General features: G+C 34.5%; 2 protein-coding genes across 3 annotated transcripts; both read left to right on the top strand.

The window, feature by feature from the left end:
• Positions 1-57: 57 nt before the first annotated feature.
• On the top strand, positions 58-3559 carry LOC102586120 (probable alpha,alpha-trehalose-phosphate synthase [UDP-forming] 11). Of its 2 annotated transcripts, XM_006343493.2 has the most exons (4): positions 58-270; positions 587-2511; positions 2599-2872; positions 2953-3559. In XM_006343493.2, exons 1-4 carry the CDS (start codon positions 268-270, stop codon positions 3301-3303), a joined length of 2553 nt encoding a protein of 850 aa, XP_006343555.1. In that variant the 5' UTR covers positions 58-267; the 3' UTR covers positions 3304-3559. The 2 variants fall into 2 exon arrangements, with proteins under 2 accessions (XP_006343555.1, XP_006343554.1); XM_006343492.2 differs by having other exon boundaries at positions 58-2511.
• Positions 3560-8750: 5191 nt separating this feature from the next.
• Positions 8751-18400, top strand: LOC102606277 (probable cyclic nucleotide-gated ion channel 17). Its single transcript, XM_015307035.1, has 7 exons — positions 8751-8911; positions 9796-10336; positions 12194-12406; positions 12611-12912; positions 13678-13789; positions 16425-16661; positions 17345-18400. The coding sequence occupies exons 1-7, from the start codon at positions 8883-8885 to the stop codon at positions 18071-18073; spliced, it is 2163 nt and encodes a 720-aa protein (XP_015162521.1). The 5' UTR covers positions 8751-8882; the 3' UTR covers positions 18074-18400.
• Positions 18401-18489: the final 89 nt, after the last annotated feature.

Below are 18489 nucleotides of genomic sequence, written 5' to 3'. Positions count from 1 at the left end.
CCTTCCTTGTGTAGAAAATATATACATATATTTATTATATATATATACATTATATATATAAGGGGTTAATTAAGTTTTGATTAACTTTCCATATTTGGTTTCTCCATGAAACTTTTATATAGTAGTTCTTGGTTTTTAATCAAGTATAAACTTTTCATTTGTAACACCCATCGATAAAAAAGAAGCAAAAAAAAAAAAAAATTCTGAAAAACACCCTTTTGAATTTTCAAGAATCCATTGGAGTTTGCTGTGTTTATTGGTCTAAAAATGGTATAAAGCTCTAAACTTTATCTTCAAAAAGTAATTTTTTTTGCATACCCAAGTTCTTGATTTTGTGTTTTTTATGTGTGTTGTGTGGTTTTTACTTGTTTTTTTAAAATACCCTTTTGGTTTCATCATTTGAAAATTCAAGAATCTTTGGTGTTTGCTCTGTTTATGGAGTAAAGTTTTAAACTTTATAATTAAAAAGTGTTAATTTTTGATACCCAAGTTTTGTTTTTGTGTTGTGATTATGTTGTCAAGATCTTGTTTCAATCTGCTTAATCTTGATGACTATTCTGTTACTGATCGGGCTCGAATCCCAAAGTTGATGAATGTTCCAGGGATTATAACAGATTTTGGTGGAGGAGGAGGAGGAGATGAAGAAAAGGGGGAAGTTTCACCTGGTGTGAAAAATGGGAGTAGAAGGATCATTGTAGCAAATCAGTTACCAGTGAAAGCTTTTTGTAAAGATGAAAAAGAGGGGAAAAAATGGTGTTTTGAATGGGACAGATATGCTTTAGATACATTGATTTTGCAGCTGAAAGATGGTTTATCACCAGATTTGGAGATTGTTTATGTTGGTTGTTTGAAAGCTGATGTTGAATTGAATGATCAAGAAGAAGTTGCTAATTTCTTATGGGAGAAATTTAGGTGTGTACCAACTTTCTTGTCATTAGATTTGATAAACAAATATTACCATGGCTTTTGTAAGCATTATTTATGGCCTTTGTTTCATTACATGTTGCCTTTGACATCTAGTCATGGTGTAAGATTTGATAGGTCTAATTGGTTGGCTTATGTATCAGCAAACAAGATTTTTGCTGATAAAGTTTATGAGGTGATTAATCCTGATGATGATTATGTTTGGATTCAAGATTATCATCTCATGGTTTTGCCTACTATGTTGAGGAAAAAGTATAGTAGGATAAAAGTTGGGTTTTTCCTTCATAGTCCTTTCCCATCGTCTGAAATTTATCGAACATTGCCTGTTAGGGATGAGATTTTGAGGGCTTTGTTGAATTGTGATCTTGTTGGTTTTCAGACATTTGATTATGCTAGACATTTCTTGTCATGTTGTAGTAGGATGTTAGGTTTGGATTATCAGTCAAAAAGGGGTTACATTGGTATTGACTATTTTGGTAGAACTGTGACTATTAAAATCCTTCCTGTTGGTATTCACATGGGGCAGATCCAAAATGTTATGTCTTTGCCTGATACGGCGAAGAAGGCGAAGGAATTGAAAGAGAAGTATGAGGGGAAAATCGTGTTGTTAGGTATCGATGATATGGATATGTTTAAAGGGATTGGTCTGAAGTTTTTAGCGATGGGACATCTTCTCGAGCAATCCCCGTCATTGAGGGGAAGGGTAGTGTTGGTTCAGATTACGAACCCCCCGAGAAGTAGAGGAAATGATATCAGAGAGGTTGAAGAGGAGGTCAAGAAGATTGCCAGTGAGATTAATATGAAATATGGAAAACCGGGGTATGAACCGATTGTCTGTATTAACGGTCCTGTTTCTACGCAGGACAAGATAGCTCACTATGTGATTTCTGAGTGTGTTGTCGTTAATGCTGTTAGAGATGGAATGAATTTGGTGCCTTATGAGTATACAGTTTCTAGGCAGAGCAACAATAATTTGGATAAGGCCTTGGGTCCAGGTTTTAATGGAGAACGACGAAAGAGTATGATTGTTGTTTCTGAGTTCATCGGCTGCTCCCCGTCTCTCAGCGGTGCTATCAGGGTCAATCCATGGGACATTGAGAGTGTAGCCACTGGTATGACTTCAGGAGCCATGATGAATGATAGGGAGAAAGAATTGCGTCATGAGAAGCACTATAGATATGTTTCTTCTCATGACGTTGCATATTGGGCGAGGAGTTTCGATCAAGACCTCAAGAGAGCTTGTGAAGAGCATTATCACAAGAGATGTTGGGGTATTGGCCTTGGTCTTGGCTTCAGAGTTGTTGCCCTTGGACCGAATTTCAAGAAGCTTTCAGTAGCCCATATCGTCTCTTCTTATAAATTGACAAACAGCAGGCTCATCCTACTCGACTATGATGGTACTATGTTGCCAGAGGATAAAGTGGACAAAGCCCCAAGTGCAGAAGTCATCTCAATTCTGAATGGTTTATGCAGTGATCCAAAGAACATCGTGTTTATCGTGAGTGGTAGAGGAAGGGATACGCTCAGCAAGTGGTTCTCTCCATGTCCGGAACTTGGCTTATCAGCAGAGCATGGTTATTTCACTAGGTAAAACCACAATCTTTATAATTCAAGATTATATTTTTATCTTTGTGATGTTATTCAGTTTTTCAATTGCTTTGTATTTTGTTAAAGGTGGAATAAGGATTCCGATTGGGAATCTCGTCCGGTACCTGCAGACCTTGACTGGAAAAAAGTGGTGTTGCCTATTATGAAGAAATACACCGAGGCAACAGATGGCTCGTCGATAGAGCAGAAGGAAAGTGCACTAGTGTGGCATCATCTTGAAGCAGACCCTGACTTTGGCATTTGGCAAGCTAAAGAGCTTCTCGATCACCTCGAGAGTGTGCTTGCTAACGAGCCCGTGGTTGTTAAACGAGGCCAACACATTGTTGAGGTGAAACCACAGGTATGGAAAATTAACCCTAGTACAATGATCTTTCAAATGGATGCAAACTCATCATGTATATGTACATTAATCTATTGCAGGATGTAAGCAAAGGTCTGGTGTTTCAAAGCCTCTTGGCGTCGATGCAGAGCAAAGGGAAGTCTCCCGATTTCGTGTTGTGCATAGGTGATGACAGATCGGACGAGGACATGTTTGAGAGCATTGCAAGCAACAATTCTCTGCCTGATAAAGCAGAAGTCTTTGCCTGCACCGTCGGGCAGAAACCGAGTATGGCTAAGTACTATCTTGATGATCCAGCTGAAGTTGTAAAAATGCTTCAAGGCCTCTCAGCAGCTTCTACAGCAATGCAGCTACCACCTAAGGCGCCGGTCCATCAAGTCGCCTCTGTCGAAGATCTCTCCATAGTTAAGAATCATGCATCCTTTGTATAGACAAAACTTCATAGAATTCAGAGGTCATCCAAAAGAATCAGTTGAAAGAAACATAGTTTTTAGTTTTCAGCAAATTTCCATTTTCTTAGCCCTCTAGGGAGTTATAAAATTTAGCAAATTTCTTGGTTCATAGTTGCTCTCATATGACTTGCCTAGGCAAGTTATACATAGTGTAGTTACTGGATTATCAAGGTGATAGTACTACATTTTTTGGGTAAAATTTATATAAATGGCTCTTTTGAACCTTCTTGTTTTCTCTAGTTATCTCAAGTTTCAAATACATACCAAGTCATCTTTCCATATGCTTCACCAATGCTATAGTAGTTTTTCTTCTTTTCCCCGCCAGTATTAATAGTGTTTTCACTTACCCTTCAGCGTTTAACCACTAGAGTAAAAGTAGGTTCTTTATGTTGCCTTAGAGACTTGAGAGGCCTCCATTTGGGACAATGCTTGGTTATGACTCTTGAGGAATATTGCTAAGGTTGTTCCTTTTTGATTCTTTATGTTGCCTTAGAGACTTGAGAGGCCTCTATTTGGGACAATGCTTGGTTATGACTTGAGGAATATTGCTAAGGTTGTTCCTTTTTGAAGGGCTCTTGTTCGAATTCTGTCGTGTAGTAAAAAAAGTTGGCCTTACAAATCCAATGGTGTCAAGTGGAAGGGTTGTCGCTCAACTAATAATTTAGGCTCTTGCTTGAGTTGCATCTAGCGGGGACAAAAGTGGGCTTTAGTGATTTGATGATGTTGAGTGGAAAGGTCATTGCTCGACAAATAAATTTTCACTAAATAAGTATATTCATATAAAATTCAAATCTAGTAAAGTAACTACGTGATATCAAATTATCAAATATAAACCTAAAGTATTTAAATTCTGAATTCACGTCTAGAGGACTTTACCTACAAAGTTTGGAACATACATAATTGGAAGAAGTCCTCAATTGATTAGATCCCCAAATGCTTATCCATTTCTTGGAAATGACTCAAAATGAGGCATACTAAAAGCATATCCTAATAGATAATAATGGTACTATACCAAGAATGTTCCAAAAATTTGCTTCTTCTTGTGAACCTATTTTGGATGTTGTCTCAAAATTCAAACACTTGCATTTTTGTACCATTTAAATATTATAATTCCCTTCATTTTTTATTCATCAAGTCGTCAAAGCAATCACAAATGCTTATTTTCTCTATTACATCTCTTGGGGTACGAATCCTTGCAGACTATGATAACGCGAGATACTTTGTGTATCGAATTCACTATATTTTTATTTATAAATAAGATGGGTTGTTTATCTAAATATGGACAAAACAGAAGCTGTTGGCTCATTTTTGTACCAATTCAATGAAAACATAAAGTTAAAAATAGTTTGGTCTTGGCACGCTTAGTTGCTGGTCATTTTCTCATCTCTTTTGTTAGTATATATATTTTATTTTATACATAATATGCCAAAAGACTTCATAGAATGAAGAAAAATTCATATTTATCTAGATTTTGTTTATATTTGTTTGTATTTTTGGAAGATAAGTGCCTAATATTTTAGGCTATCATTTGGTATATTTCACTACCTAAATACAAATTATTTTTCGTTTTTCTAGATTCAAATTATATGAATTTCGGAGTACTTATTACTTTCTTGATTTCATTTTATGTGATGCATTTTTTTAAAGTATGTTTCGCAAAAAAAAAAACACCTTTCTATATTTAAAATAAGTTTATTTTTAATTTTTTTTTTACTCTTTATAAATATTAATAGTCACAAAATATCTACAATTTATTTTTAAACCAGAAATTTCTATATTTTTATTATTATTTTTTTGTAAAATTTTATATCCGATCAAATACGATGACATAAAATGGAAAGAAAAAGAGCATTGGAAACCTCTTATAAAATTTATCATGATAGGACAATACTCCTTGACAAGATAATGAACTAATTAATTGAAATAAATTGATAGTACGAAAGGATAAATCTTGATTTCTTGTCAATGAAAAGATTGGTTTAAACAATTATGAATTTGTGACATACAAATAAAAAGAAAAATAGAGGAGAAAAATACTTATTAAGACCAAATATGAGAAGTTTCTCAATAAATTTATACGCCGATCAAATTGATTTATAAATATTTTTTAAAATTTATTTATGTGTTTGACGAAAGTAAAGGTGTTTATAAGGTAAAATTTGTCAAAAAGTTATAAGTTACACCGGTCATTTCAAGCAGTGACGGAGTTAGAAAATTCGTCAAGATGTTCAAATTTTAAAAGAGTGATTATTTTTTTTAGCGAAGTGGGCGCAAATTTTTTTTTAAAGTGAATTGTTGAGACTTTTTTCATAATTTAAAATAAGTGAACTTTTTATAGTTCAAGAGAATTGTTGAAACATTTTTCGGACAGATATTTCTGTTTCTTTCCTTTAAAAAAAAAAAGATTTTGTTGAAATGCAGTAAGCAAGAATAAAACCAGGAACCTTAGGCTCTTAGCTGAGCACGCTTACCTTTGGTCCCTTTGTTGTATACAAGAGTGTTCATTTATTAATATATCCACATAATAACGATTATTTTATTTTTGATCTAATTTTTCAGCGAAGGGTATTCGGCTGACCATCCTTTGCCGGTTGTAGCTCTGCCCTGATCTCAAGCTTGTATTAAAATTTTCAGCTTACGAGCATTTTTTATTTTACCGAAATTTTTACTATTTTATTCTTAAAATCTTTTATAATTTTCTAAATATCCTTTGAAAAAACGACATTTCTAACTCGCTCTCTATTTCATTTCAATTGTTTAACTTTCTCCAATTTAATCATTTTTAACAACAAAAACATATGCTTATAAATACATTTCACCTAATACATCAATCATTATTATCAGTTTCATCACATCTATTCGCGCATAAATATTTAATTATAAAATTAATTTCATAATGTTATAGTCTACAGTCTACACCACGTAAATGCCATGTAAATTTTAACACAATGAGATTATGCTTATATTATATTTGTTTGGTTTGGAAGATAAGTATCCAATATTTTTTATTCCATCTTTAATTTGGTGCTTGTTTGCTAAATTTGATATTCTTTTTGTAGGAAAGTTATCTAATAAAAAAATTTAATGTTATATGTGTTAAAGGTTATAAAAATATTATAAGTACAAAGTACAAAACTTATGGTATGTCAATTTGCTAAGATGATAAGATAAAAAAAAGAATATTCTAATAAGTTGGTAGTACTACTAAGGATTATAATTATGTTTCTAACTTTCTTGTCAATAAAAAAATGTTTTAATAACACCACTTAAAAACATGAATCTGATGAATTTTATTTGTCAAAAAATTCTATCGTATGCTTCTATTCATTTGAATCATTTTTTTTCTTCAAAAAATCACATTATATATATGATTTCTTTTTATGAATATATATAATCGATGATAGATACTTGAATAAAAATCTCACTTCAGCCACTAATGAACGGTGATGAAAACTATTGTAAATTCGTGATTTTCTTTTAAAATTTAGAAAATAGTTGCACATTCAATGAAAAGGAAAAAAAAAAGATCATTTCAGTAACTCATAATTGTTACATTATAATTGAGAAATTCTATCATATAGTGTCCTCTCAATTTTGGATAAATTAATTATTGATCTCCTTGTGTAGTTCTTTATACGACGAGTGTTTGATTCTTCGATTCGACTTTATCAAAAAACTCAATTTTGATTTGATTCTCGATTCGATTTTTTTCCCCAATAACAACACCAACATACATAGCAGCAACTTGGATTTGGACTTTGGGTTGGACTGCTGCTGAAAAAATGGAACAAATTAGGGGTATGGGCTTGGATTGTGAAAAGTTTTGAGCCCAAATATGAGTATCTGTAACTTTAATATTTTCTAAAAAAATTGAGCTCAAACAAAGTTTATGACACTTATTCCAAAAAATCAAGGGAAACTTACGTAAATTTCACTAGTTTAGGAGCTAATTATTTAGATACACTCTAATTCGTGATATTACGTATCTTATCAGATTTTGGTGCCTCCAGATGTGTCCAGATACATGTATCTCATATACATGAGGTCAAAATTAAGTGTAATTTGTTCTAGATACATTGTATCCAAGAGGATTTTCATGTATATGAGATACATAGCAAATCTCGATGGCCTCCCTCACCTCTCTACCATCTCGCTCGTCGCTCTCCCATGTATTTAGTATTTTAAATACATGTGAATCGCTCTAGATACATACATATACATGTATTTAGTGTGATTCACATGTATCTGGGTACATACGAATCTCGCTCGCCTCTCTCCCTATTTTTGTGTATCTGATAGCAAAAAAACATGTATCTAAATATATATATTTTTCTTCAATATATGGCAAAAAACTCTTAATTAGTGATAAAATACATAATATTTTGAAAATATAGGTAATAATATTATATACGGTAGTGAAGTGCACCTAATTATGTAGTTTATGAACAAATATATAAGAAAAATTGAGATAATCTTGAATTTTTATTTAATGACACATAAACTCCAAAAAAAAATGAAATCCACTTATCGAATGTAATAAATATAATTTAATAGATTTTCATCAATGGACCAATAAAACTTGAGCTCTAACAAAGTCGATCACACATAATACAAAAAGTTCATGGGTTAATACCTCAGATGGTCACTCAACTATCCAGTCTTTCCCCAGAAAGTCACTCACATGGTGACTTTTTAGTGAAAATTAAAAGTTGAGTGACTTTCTGAGGCAAAAATGGATAGTTGAATGACCTCTGAGGTATTAACATGGGTTCATAGACTATTACAAACAAAAAATTGAGATAGTCCTTAATTCTTATTTGGTGATACATAAACTCCAAAAAATGACTCCCACCTTTCAAAATCAATGAATATCATTTAATTGACTGTCACCAACCGATCATTTCTTTTTTCATTATGGGGAAAATTAAGAATAAACAAAGAAAAGATTAGTAGGTCCACTAGTAACCAGGCCTCCAATAGGATAATCAATTTTATTTTTTTAAAAACAAAAAATTCTTCATGGACCCCACAAATGAATATGACTTCACATGATTTTTTTTATTTATTTTTTTGTAAAAATGCAATTTATTATTACTATTAATTATTTATACATATAGTCCTGTTCTGGTCAACATTCTTGACTAATTGCATCTGCACCTTAATTAACACCATATTAATACTAACAACTAACTCTAATTTATTAAAATGAATTAATTACTTTGAAATTTTCCAAATCTAAAATATCAATCACTGACCACACCAATTCACTCTTCCTCTTCACACTAAAATTATTTATTTTATCAAAATTTTACAGAACTCTGCAAATCTTAACTACAAAACATACTTTCAAGAATGTTTTTTATTTTTTATAAAAAAAATTTAATCTTTTTTCTTGATTAAAGGGCTTTTTGGGTATTTTTAGTTTAGTTCACTGTTCCCTTCTAACCACTTTTTTTCTGAAGACTTGTGTTGTGTTCACATTTAGAAGAGATGAAAGAGTAAAGGGGTTTAAAAAAAACCTATTCTTGATTATTATTTTTGTTGTTACCCTTCTTGGAATGGAGCCGAAGAAGGAGAGGTTTGTAAGGTATGTGATATTTTTTTTAATTTTTTTTTTGTGTTTTTGGTTTAGTTTCTGTGATTTGATGAATTCTTGTGTAGTAATTTGGAAAAAGATGAGATCTTTTTTGTTTTTTTTGGTGATATATTGTAGAATTAGAACTTTGGGTGTTTAAAGATTGAATTTTTTTTGGTTCTTTATTGTTCTGGATGCTAGATATTGAGATATTTTGTGTTCATTTCTGCTTTTCCAAAATATGAATTGGAACATAAGCTGGATTGTGCAATTTTGTGTTTTGATTTCTTTGCTGGAAGATCATTTTGTTAGTTCAATGAGGTTTTGTCGACTGCGCAAAGCACGGGCAAGTTTTCCTAGTTTTATCATGATCAAGGACCTACTTTGATTTGATGTATTTAAGCTGAGGGTCCTCTGGAAACAGGTAGAGGTAGAGGTAAGGTCTGTGTGCACTCTACACTTCCCAGACCCCACTCGTGGGATTCCATTGGGTATGTTTTTGTTGTTGTGTCATAATCAAGGACTTTCTTGTTTAGCTCATAGTTGATTTGTGCATTTTTTGGTTCTTTATTGTGCTGGATGCTAGATATTGAAATAGCTTGCATTCATTTCTGGTTAACATGACTTGGAACATAAGCTGGATTGTACAATTTTGTATTTGATTTCTTTACTGAAGAGTGAAGATCATTTAGTTAGTTCAATGAGGGCAAAATTTTCCTAGTTTTATCATAATCAAGGACCTACTTTGATTTGATGTACTCGAGCCGAGGGCCACTGTACCCTCCTTAGACTCCACTTGTGGGATTTCACTGTGTATGTTGTTGTTGTTACTGTTGCTGTTGTATCATAATCAAGACTTTCTTGTTTAGCTCATAGTTGATTTATGCAATTTTTAGGTTCTACTCTGGTGAAAAGCAACAAGGTGGTTTTTTGGGAGGAATAGCAGACAGTTCTAACGTAGAGAAAAAATTCTCACCTCCATTATTGAACTCTGATGGCAAATATAAAGTCACTGATACTCTTAAGTTTGGGAGGCCTAAGAAGGTGTATCCCGAGGACCATGAGTCCTGGAGGAAGCGAATACTTGATCCGGGGAGTGACCTTGTAATCCAGTGGAATAGAATTTTTATTATATCATGCTTGCTGGCACTGTTTGTTGATCCATTGTATTTCTTTTTGCCCATCATACAAGGAACTAAAGAGTCGAGTTGTGTGAAAACAGATTTGAATTTGCGAATTGTTGTCACCATTTTCCGAACTATAGCAGATTTTTTCTATCTATTACATGTGTTCATTAAGTTCCGGACTGCTTATGTTGCCCCAAATACAAGGGTATTTGGGAAGGGTGAGCTTGTAATGGATCCTGGAGAAATTGCTAGAAGATATTTAAAATCTGACTTTTTCATCGATCTGATTGCAACTCTTCCTCTACCTCAGGTATGTTGTTCTACTAGGAGCATTTTATCTTATAAACATTTCACAAGCTTCTGTACTTAATTGGATTGCAATTTGATCTCTTTGTCGACTTCATTGATCTCTTTATGGTCTCAAGAAGTCTCCTAGAGCATGGTTTGGTTGTGTTTGAACTGTCGGCCAACAATTTGGAATGATTCAAACACAAGCTGATCATTCAGTATTCTATAGGCATTAATCTCATGACAAACATATCATTTTAACTGTTTTATTTGATGACATTGTTATCACAAGTAATGGTCATGAAGGTATCGCATAACTTAAGCAACATCTATCAAGTCGATTTCATAATAAGGATTTGGGGAAGCTTAAATACTTTCGAGGCATTGAGGTGATACAGTCTGATAATAGCATTGTCATCTCATAAAGGAAATATGCCTTAGATATTTTGGAAGACACAAGTATGTTGAACTACACACTTGTGGACACTCCCATGGATCCAAGTACTAAGCTTGTTCAATGATAGGGGGAGCCTCTAATGGATCAAGGTAGATATTGGGGACTTGTTAAAAAACTCAACTATCTTACGATCACCCATCCAGTTCTCCAATCACCTTGTGATAGTCACCGGACTGCAGTATTTCACGTCCTAATATATTTGAAAGGCTCTCTAGGACAAGGTTAATTGGGGCAACAGAGATGCACATGTTGGGTATTCTGATGCAAATTAGGCAGGTTGTCCCTTTGATAGACGGTCCACTTCAGGTTATTATATTTTATGTGACAATGTTTGACCAGGCATAGGTTTAAGAAAGAATGGAGGACTTTTGAAATTTGTGGTCTAAAACAAACCTTAAACATTTATGTGAAAGGGGAATTTTAAAGTTGTTTCTAATTATAGAAAGGTAACATTCTTTTTGGGATAGACAAAAAAAAGTGCCACGTAAATTGGGATGAAGGGAGTACCCAAGAAAAGTAAAAAGCAAGATGTGGTGCCTAGGTCAAGTGTAGAGGCAAAATATTGGACTAGGGCATTAACTACTTGTGAGCTTATAGGACTAAGACAACATCTGTTAAAGATTGGAGGAGTTAAATTGATAATGATTTTTGATAATCAACCCATACTACATATCATTTTAAATCTAGTCTTTTATGACTGAACGAAACACATTGAAGCGGATTGTCATTTCATTCAACAATAAGATTGAGTTTGGGTGCATTGTTACGAGTTTTGTCAACTCAAAAGGCCAACTAACTGATGTTCTCATAAAAGCACTGTGAGGATCCAAAATTGACCACACTTCTGGCAAGCTAGGGTCATACTTATATACACCCATTTTGAGGTGAGTATTAGATATGGTAAAATTCCTCTTATTCTTTGAGATGACAAAGCTCCCCACTAGACGCAAATTGCTGAATCAACACCAGGCAGTATAGGAGTGCTTTCTCTGATCGGCGTTCCCCAGACCAGAACTGAAAGGACATACCAGCCCGAAGGATTATTGGGAATTCCTTCATGTCGGGAGGGATGAATCAAATCAATAAGCTTTTTGATTGATTCAGGACGCAGTGAAGCCAAATTCAATCAAGGAATATATACCATGTCAATATTGAAAGATTTTCATATACCGTAAATAGGAGGTTTTGTAGGAATGATAACCTGATTTTGGACTAGTCACTAGTGATTTTGCCGCATAGTTCTAGTTTCTTGATTCTAGTTGGTATCAGGGTATTTGAAGCATATGCTGGTTAAAGGTGGTAGCTTTACATGTCAAGAAATTGATAACACGTTCTTCTAGTTTATATCTCATCTGTCCTTAAAATTTCTCTATTTTTACTGTAGTAGAGCAGGGTATGATGAAACAGTAATCTTTCTTGCAGATAGTCATCTGGTTCATTATACCAGCGACGAGAAGCCAGCATGCTAATCATAACAATAATGCTCTTGCGCTGATTGTCCTAATCCAATACATCCCCAGATTGTATCTTATATTTCCATTAAGTTCACAGATTATCAAAGCTACTGGAGTTGTCACAAAAACTGCTTGGGCAGGGGCTGCATATAATCTACTTCTCTACATGTTGGCAAGTCATGTATGTAGCTCCAACAACCTAATTTCCAAAATTTATGTGTTAAAAGTCCGGTTAATTGTGGTATTAACCTGTGACCGTCACAAAGTATTGGTTGAAAACCTCTGTATTTATGCAGGAGTTTTGCTTCTCTGTGTTTCTTTTTGTTTTCTTTTCTTAGAGTTAAATATAACGACAGAGTATTTGTTTTTCTTTCTTTTTTTTCAGGTTATAGGTGCAGCATGGTATTTACTGTCAGTTGATCGATATACTTCTTGCTGGAAATCAATATGCCGAAAGGAAGACAGCTCTACGCAGTGCGTGCTTCGCTACTTGGATTGTGATACTTTTGACCTAAGTTCTCGTAAGAGTTGGGCAAATATCACCAAGGTATTTGAAAGTTGTGATCCAGATGGGGATAGTACTTTTAAATATGGAATATTTGAAAGCGCAGTTAAAAAGGATGTTGTCTCCTCAAGTTTTATCGCAAAGTACTTCTATTGCTTGTGGTGGGGCTTACAACAGCTGAGGTAATATTCCTATGGGGTTGGACCAAATAATGACGTCATTTACATTTATAATGTTCTTATCTAGTGTTTTTGGCTGTAGTTTATTGAAATGATAAACCAATTAGGCATTTCCAATTTTGAAAGTGCACCCTTGGGGTGTGGCCTAGTGGTCAATGAAGTGGATTGAACACCATAAGGTCTCGCGTTCAAATCCCAGTAGAGACAAAACACTAGGTGATCTTTCATCTGTTCTAGCCTTGGTTGATAGAGTTACCTAGTACCTGTTGTTGGTGGGAGGTGGCAGGTAGCCCGAGGAATTAATCGAGGTGCGCGCAAGCTGACCCGGACACCATGGTTATTTCAAAAAAACCTTGTTATCTGGCCTTGTGAGTGACATGCTTCTCAACACCTAACATGGTTAATATGAGTTCCAACTATCTAATTCACAACATCTTTCTCAGGGAGTTTCTAGGGGTGATGTGATTATTCTTGTCATTCCAAGAACAGTCATAGACGTTCACTGATTATTGTGGGTACTGATCCATACATCTTTTGTTTCATTAAACAAGCTAGTACCTAGAAATGTTGATAGCAGGATATGTAGTCTATAAATCATGGTTTTGTCTGCTTTGTCTTGAAAATACATGATGGAGTTGTTGAAAAAGGTTCTTAAGGATGTAATTACATTTAGAGAGTAAATATGCCAGCTGCCCTTCTAATCCACTTTTTAAAGAGCCATTTGAAGGAAGATCTGAACTTCAAATCTTTCTTGTTCTTGTGTTACAGTTCTTATGGGCAGAATTTGTCAACGAGTACATTTATCGGGGAGACGTCCTTTGCTATACTTATTGCAATTTTGGGTCTGGTTTTGTTCGCACATCTTATTGGGAATATGCAGGTAAATCAAAGGTTCTGCTGCTATTCATTCTCCCTCGATATGAGCTTGATTTATTAGACCCTGTACTTCTTTCTCTTGACTGTTTATTAACAGCATGATCTTGACTAACAGGTGGACAGTTATAATTGTTGTTCTTGATTTGACATATCCTAGATTATGCTTGATTGGTGAATTTTTTGCATATATTATTACTCTTTATAGATTTATTTGTTTGTAGAAAATGTAGAGAGCTTCTAGAGTTAAAGAAACTATTATCGTTTTACAAATGTAATGTTTGATTCATATGGGCTTACTACATGGACATTGAGGGTTCAACATAGCCGATACCAACTTGCTTGTAATCAACGTGGTCGTAATTTTATAATCCTCTTTACATGCATAAATTTTGCATGAATTTCATGGGATGCTTAAGTTTTTGAATGCAAGTTAACAAAATCAAGGTTTACATAATAACGGTTGCTAGAGTATCGAACTGCTTGTTCGTGCACCTTATTGTTAGTATGAGATGATTTGGTCATGTTATGTGTTGCCCTCTAGGTGCACTAGTCAATAGGCATGAAACCATGATGAATATAGGTGTTAAAAGGGATAAGTCAGAGTTAAAATCACATGGAAGGGGAAGATGTTTGAAAGACTAATTTCTTGGAATCGATGCAGACTTAGCGAAAGATAAGACACCACAGAAGAAAAAGATGTATATAGGCATAGGTGGTAGTAATTAATCAGGGATATATTTTGTATATAGGTGGTACTAATTAATTAGGAATATATTTTGGTCATGTTAGTACATTTATATTAAGTGCTATGATTTCTAGGAGTTCTTTTAGCCTTATTCGAGACTTTTATGCCAATAGAAAAGAACTTCTAGTATTTTTATCTTTTAAATTTTTTTGTATAATGTTGGCCTGCGATAGTATTTAAGTGGAGAAACATGATCACTAAGGATTCATACAGTCAACCTTAACTTGTTTGGGACTGTATCGTCATTTGTTTGTAGCATCATCATGAATAAAATTAGTAGTATCTAGTCATATGGTTTTACAATTTATAATTAGTGTGGGTAAGACTTTTAAACATAAACCTTTGATATGATTTTTTATGCTTTTCTTTTTAGGTTTTTAAAAATAGTCAATCAAAATTAATACATGCTGCTCTTAAGAGCATGTAATCACGCACTTTATCCGACTAAGTAAAACAAATGACACATAAGCTCGGTCAACAATCAGAGGGATTTAAAAACAAGCTTTTAACGAATTCAGGTGCTTTAATGAAACCCCAGGGAGTAGGAGGGGCGGGATGTCAACACGAAACAGTAAATGTGTCAATTAGGCTATCTGGCCTTTCAAGAATGATCTTTTCTGCAAACTTCAGTTATAAGGCGGTGGATAGAGGAGCCATGCTCAAGTCTTACAAGTTTGGTTTGCCTTGTTTGATAAAAAGAATGATGTTAGTTTATTAAATGATAAATAGTGTTAAACTCTAGCGGAAACAGCCTCTTTATCTCACAAGGTAGGGGTAAGGTTTGCGTACACACTACCCTCCCCAAACTCCACTTGTGGGATTACACTGGGTAATGTTGTTGTCATGTTAATACTCTAATTGGGTGCATACAGAAGAAAAAGATGTATGTAGGCATAGGTGGTAGTAATTAATCAGGGATATATTTTGTATATAGGTGGTACTAATTAATTAGGAATATATTTTGGTCATGTTAGTACATTTATATTAAGTGCTATGATTTCTAGGAGTTCTTTTAGCCTTATTCGAGACTTTTATGCCAATAGAAAAGAACTTCTAGTATTTTTATCTTTTAAATTTTTTTGTATAATGTTGGCCTGCGATAGTATTTAAGTGGAGAAACATGATCACTAAGGATTCATACAGTCAACCTTAACTTGTTTGGGACTGTATCGTCATTTGTTTGTAGCATCATCATGAATAAAATTAGTAGTATCTAGTCATATGGTTTTACAATTTATAATTAGTGTGGGTAAGACTTTTAAACATAAACCTTTGATATGATTTTTTATGCTTTTCTTTTTAGGTTTTTAAAAATAGTCAATCAAAATTAATACATGCTGCTCTTAAGAGCATGTAATCACGCACTTTATCCGACTAAGTAAAACAAATGACACATAAGCTCGGTCAACAATCAGAGGGATTTAAAAACAAGCTTTTAACGAATTCAGGTGCTTTAATGAAACCCCAGGGAGTAGGAGGGGCGGGATGTCAACACGAAACAGTAAATGTGTCAATTAGGCTATCTGGCCTTTCAAGAATGATCTTTTCTGCAAACTTCAGTTATAAGGCGGTGGATAGAGGAGCCATGCTCAAGTCTTACAAGTTTGGTTTGCCTTGTTTGATAAAAAGAATGATGTTAGTTTATTAAATGATAAATAGTGTTAAACTCTAGCGGAAACAGCCTCTTTATCTCACAAGGTAGGGGTAAGGTTTGCGTACACACTACCCTCCCCAAACTCCACTTGTGGGATTACACTGGGTAATGTTGTTGTCATGTTAATACTCTAATTGGGTGCAAACTGCAAGTTGTACATAACTTTAGGACTTTGCAATCAACTTCTTTTCTTATCATTCTTTTTGGATATTAACTCTTAATTTTTTTTCTTGCATGTAGACATACTTGCAGTCTTTGACGTTGAGGGTCGAGGAATGGAGACTCAAGAGAAGAGATACCGAAGAGTGGATGGAGCATCGTCAACTTCCAGAAGATTTGAGAAAGCGGGTTAGACGTTTTGATCAGTATAAATGGGTTGCTACTAGAGGAGTAGATGAAGAGACAATTTTACATGGCCTGCCTACTGATCTTCGTCGTGACATCCAACGCCATCTTTGCCTGGACCTTGTCCGAAGGGTATGATTTTCCTTCATCTTGACTGATTCTTTCGGAAGTGTTTGGTATATTTATCAAAAAGCATATGCTCGAAGGGTGGCCTCTAAAAAGATGCACACTTATATTGTTGGTCTTTTTTCCGTTTCTTGAGTATGCTCTCAATATGCATCTCTATTACACCATCCTTTTTGGCCCTGATATCTTGCATATGTTTACCACTTTCAGATAAACACATTTTTATATTGAGTTAATGGTAAAAAACATAGCTGAAGTTTCATGTTTTTGCGAGTCTTCTACCTGAACGATCAAGTAATCACTTTTCCTACCTAAACTTTCACCAACTATTTATCTAAATACACCTCAACTATTAGTTGTTCCCTTTTCCTACCTGAAATATCACCATCATTCAGATTGGAAAAGGGAACAACTGGTCGTTGAAGTGTGTTTTGATAAATAGTTAGTGGTATAGTTCAGGTAGGAAAAGTGAACACCTTTCGATAGGAAACTCGCTAATATGTGATACTTCAGGTGTGTTTTTGACCATCATCTCTTTTATATTTTCTCACTTTTCGATCTGTATAGAACAGATGTTTGTTGATTCAGTTGTAATTATATAAACATTTGTTACAGATGCATTCTTTGTCGTTGTTGATTCCTTCTTGCATGTTAAGCTCATCTTGACTTATTTTGTTTTAACTATTTAGGTTCCATTTTTCTCCCAAATGGATGATCAATTACTTGATGCAATATGTGAACGTCTAGTCTCGTCCTTAAGCACAGAAGGCACTTATATTGTCCGTGAAGGAGATCCAGTCGCGGAAATGTTGTTTATCATCAGAGGTAGGCTCGAGAGTTCTACAACGAATGGTGGTCGGACTGGTTTCTTCAATTGCATTACATTGAGGCCTGGAGATTTTTGCGGAGAGGAGCTACTTGCTTGGGCTTTGCTTCCGAAATCAACGATCAACTTGCCTTCTTCGACCAGAACAGTCAAGGCGCTTGTTGAAGTAGAAGCATTCGCATTGAGAGCTGAAGATCTCAAGTTTGTTGCCAACCAATTTAGACGCCTTCATAGCAAGAAGCTCCAGCATACATTCCGGTTCTACTCTCACCATTGGCGCACATGGGCAGCCTGTTTCATTCAGGCTGCATGGAGACGACACAAGCGGAGAACAATGGCAAAAGATCTTGCAGCACTGGAATCATTTTCTCTGGATGAGAGTACGGTCGATGAAACAGAGCAAAATGAGGAACATGATCAAGGTAACGCTAGCTCAAATCCGTCCCCGAGAATATCACACCTCGGAGTCACAATATTGGCTTCAAGATTTGCTGCTAACACAAGAAGAGGAGCTCAAAAGCTTAAAGATGTAAGATTGCCTAAGTTACAGAAACCTGAAGAGCCTGACTTTTCAGCTGAGCCTGATGACTAGATTACGACTAATAGCTTCATTGAGATATCGATACGATGACCAACTCTGAGATTGAAGTTTTCTGCGATACATTCTTACACTCAGGATCATCGTTGTACATGTGGAAAACGCGTTTCTAAAAGAATGGTGTTGTAAGAGAGGGAGCTTTTGGCAAGGGAATGTGGTTTTTCTTTACCTTTTTGGTTAATGTAATTGTATTTAAGATTAGTATTTTCAGTAGCAGGATGCTAATATGTACTTATATATACTCAATAACATCTCAAGTCATTTGTAAAAACTTAGAGTTGCTAGTTCCATAGCACAAGTAAATAAGTATTTTCTCAAAAAAATTTACAATGCTTCATGTCCTTTTTTTCCCTCTATCTTGCTTCAAGGTACTTGGAATCTGATTTTGGTTATGCTTATAAATTTGTATC

The sequence above is a fragment of the Solanum tuberosum genome, unplaced genomic scaffold, assembly GCF_000226075.1.
Source record: "Solanum tuberosum cultivar DM 1-3 516 R44 unplaced genomic scaffold, SolTub_3.0 scf00047, whole genome shotgun sequence".
Taxonomy (NCBI): domain Eukaryota; kingdom Viridiplantae; phylum Streptophyta; class Magnoliopsida; order Solanales; family Solanaceae; genus Solanum; species Solanum tuberosum.
This window is presented reverse-complemented; position numbering and strand designations above follow the sequence as displayed.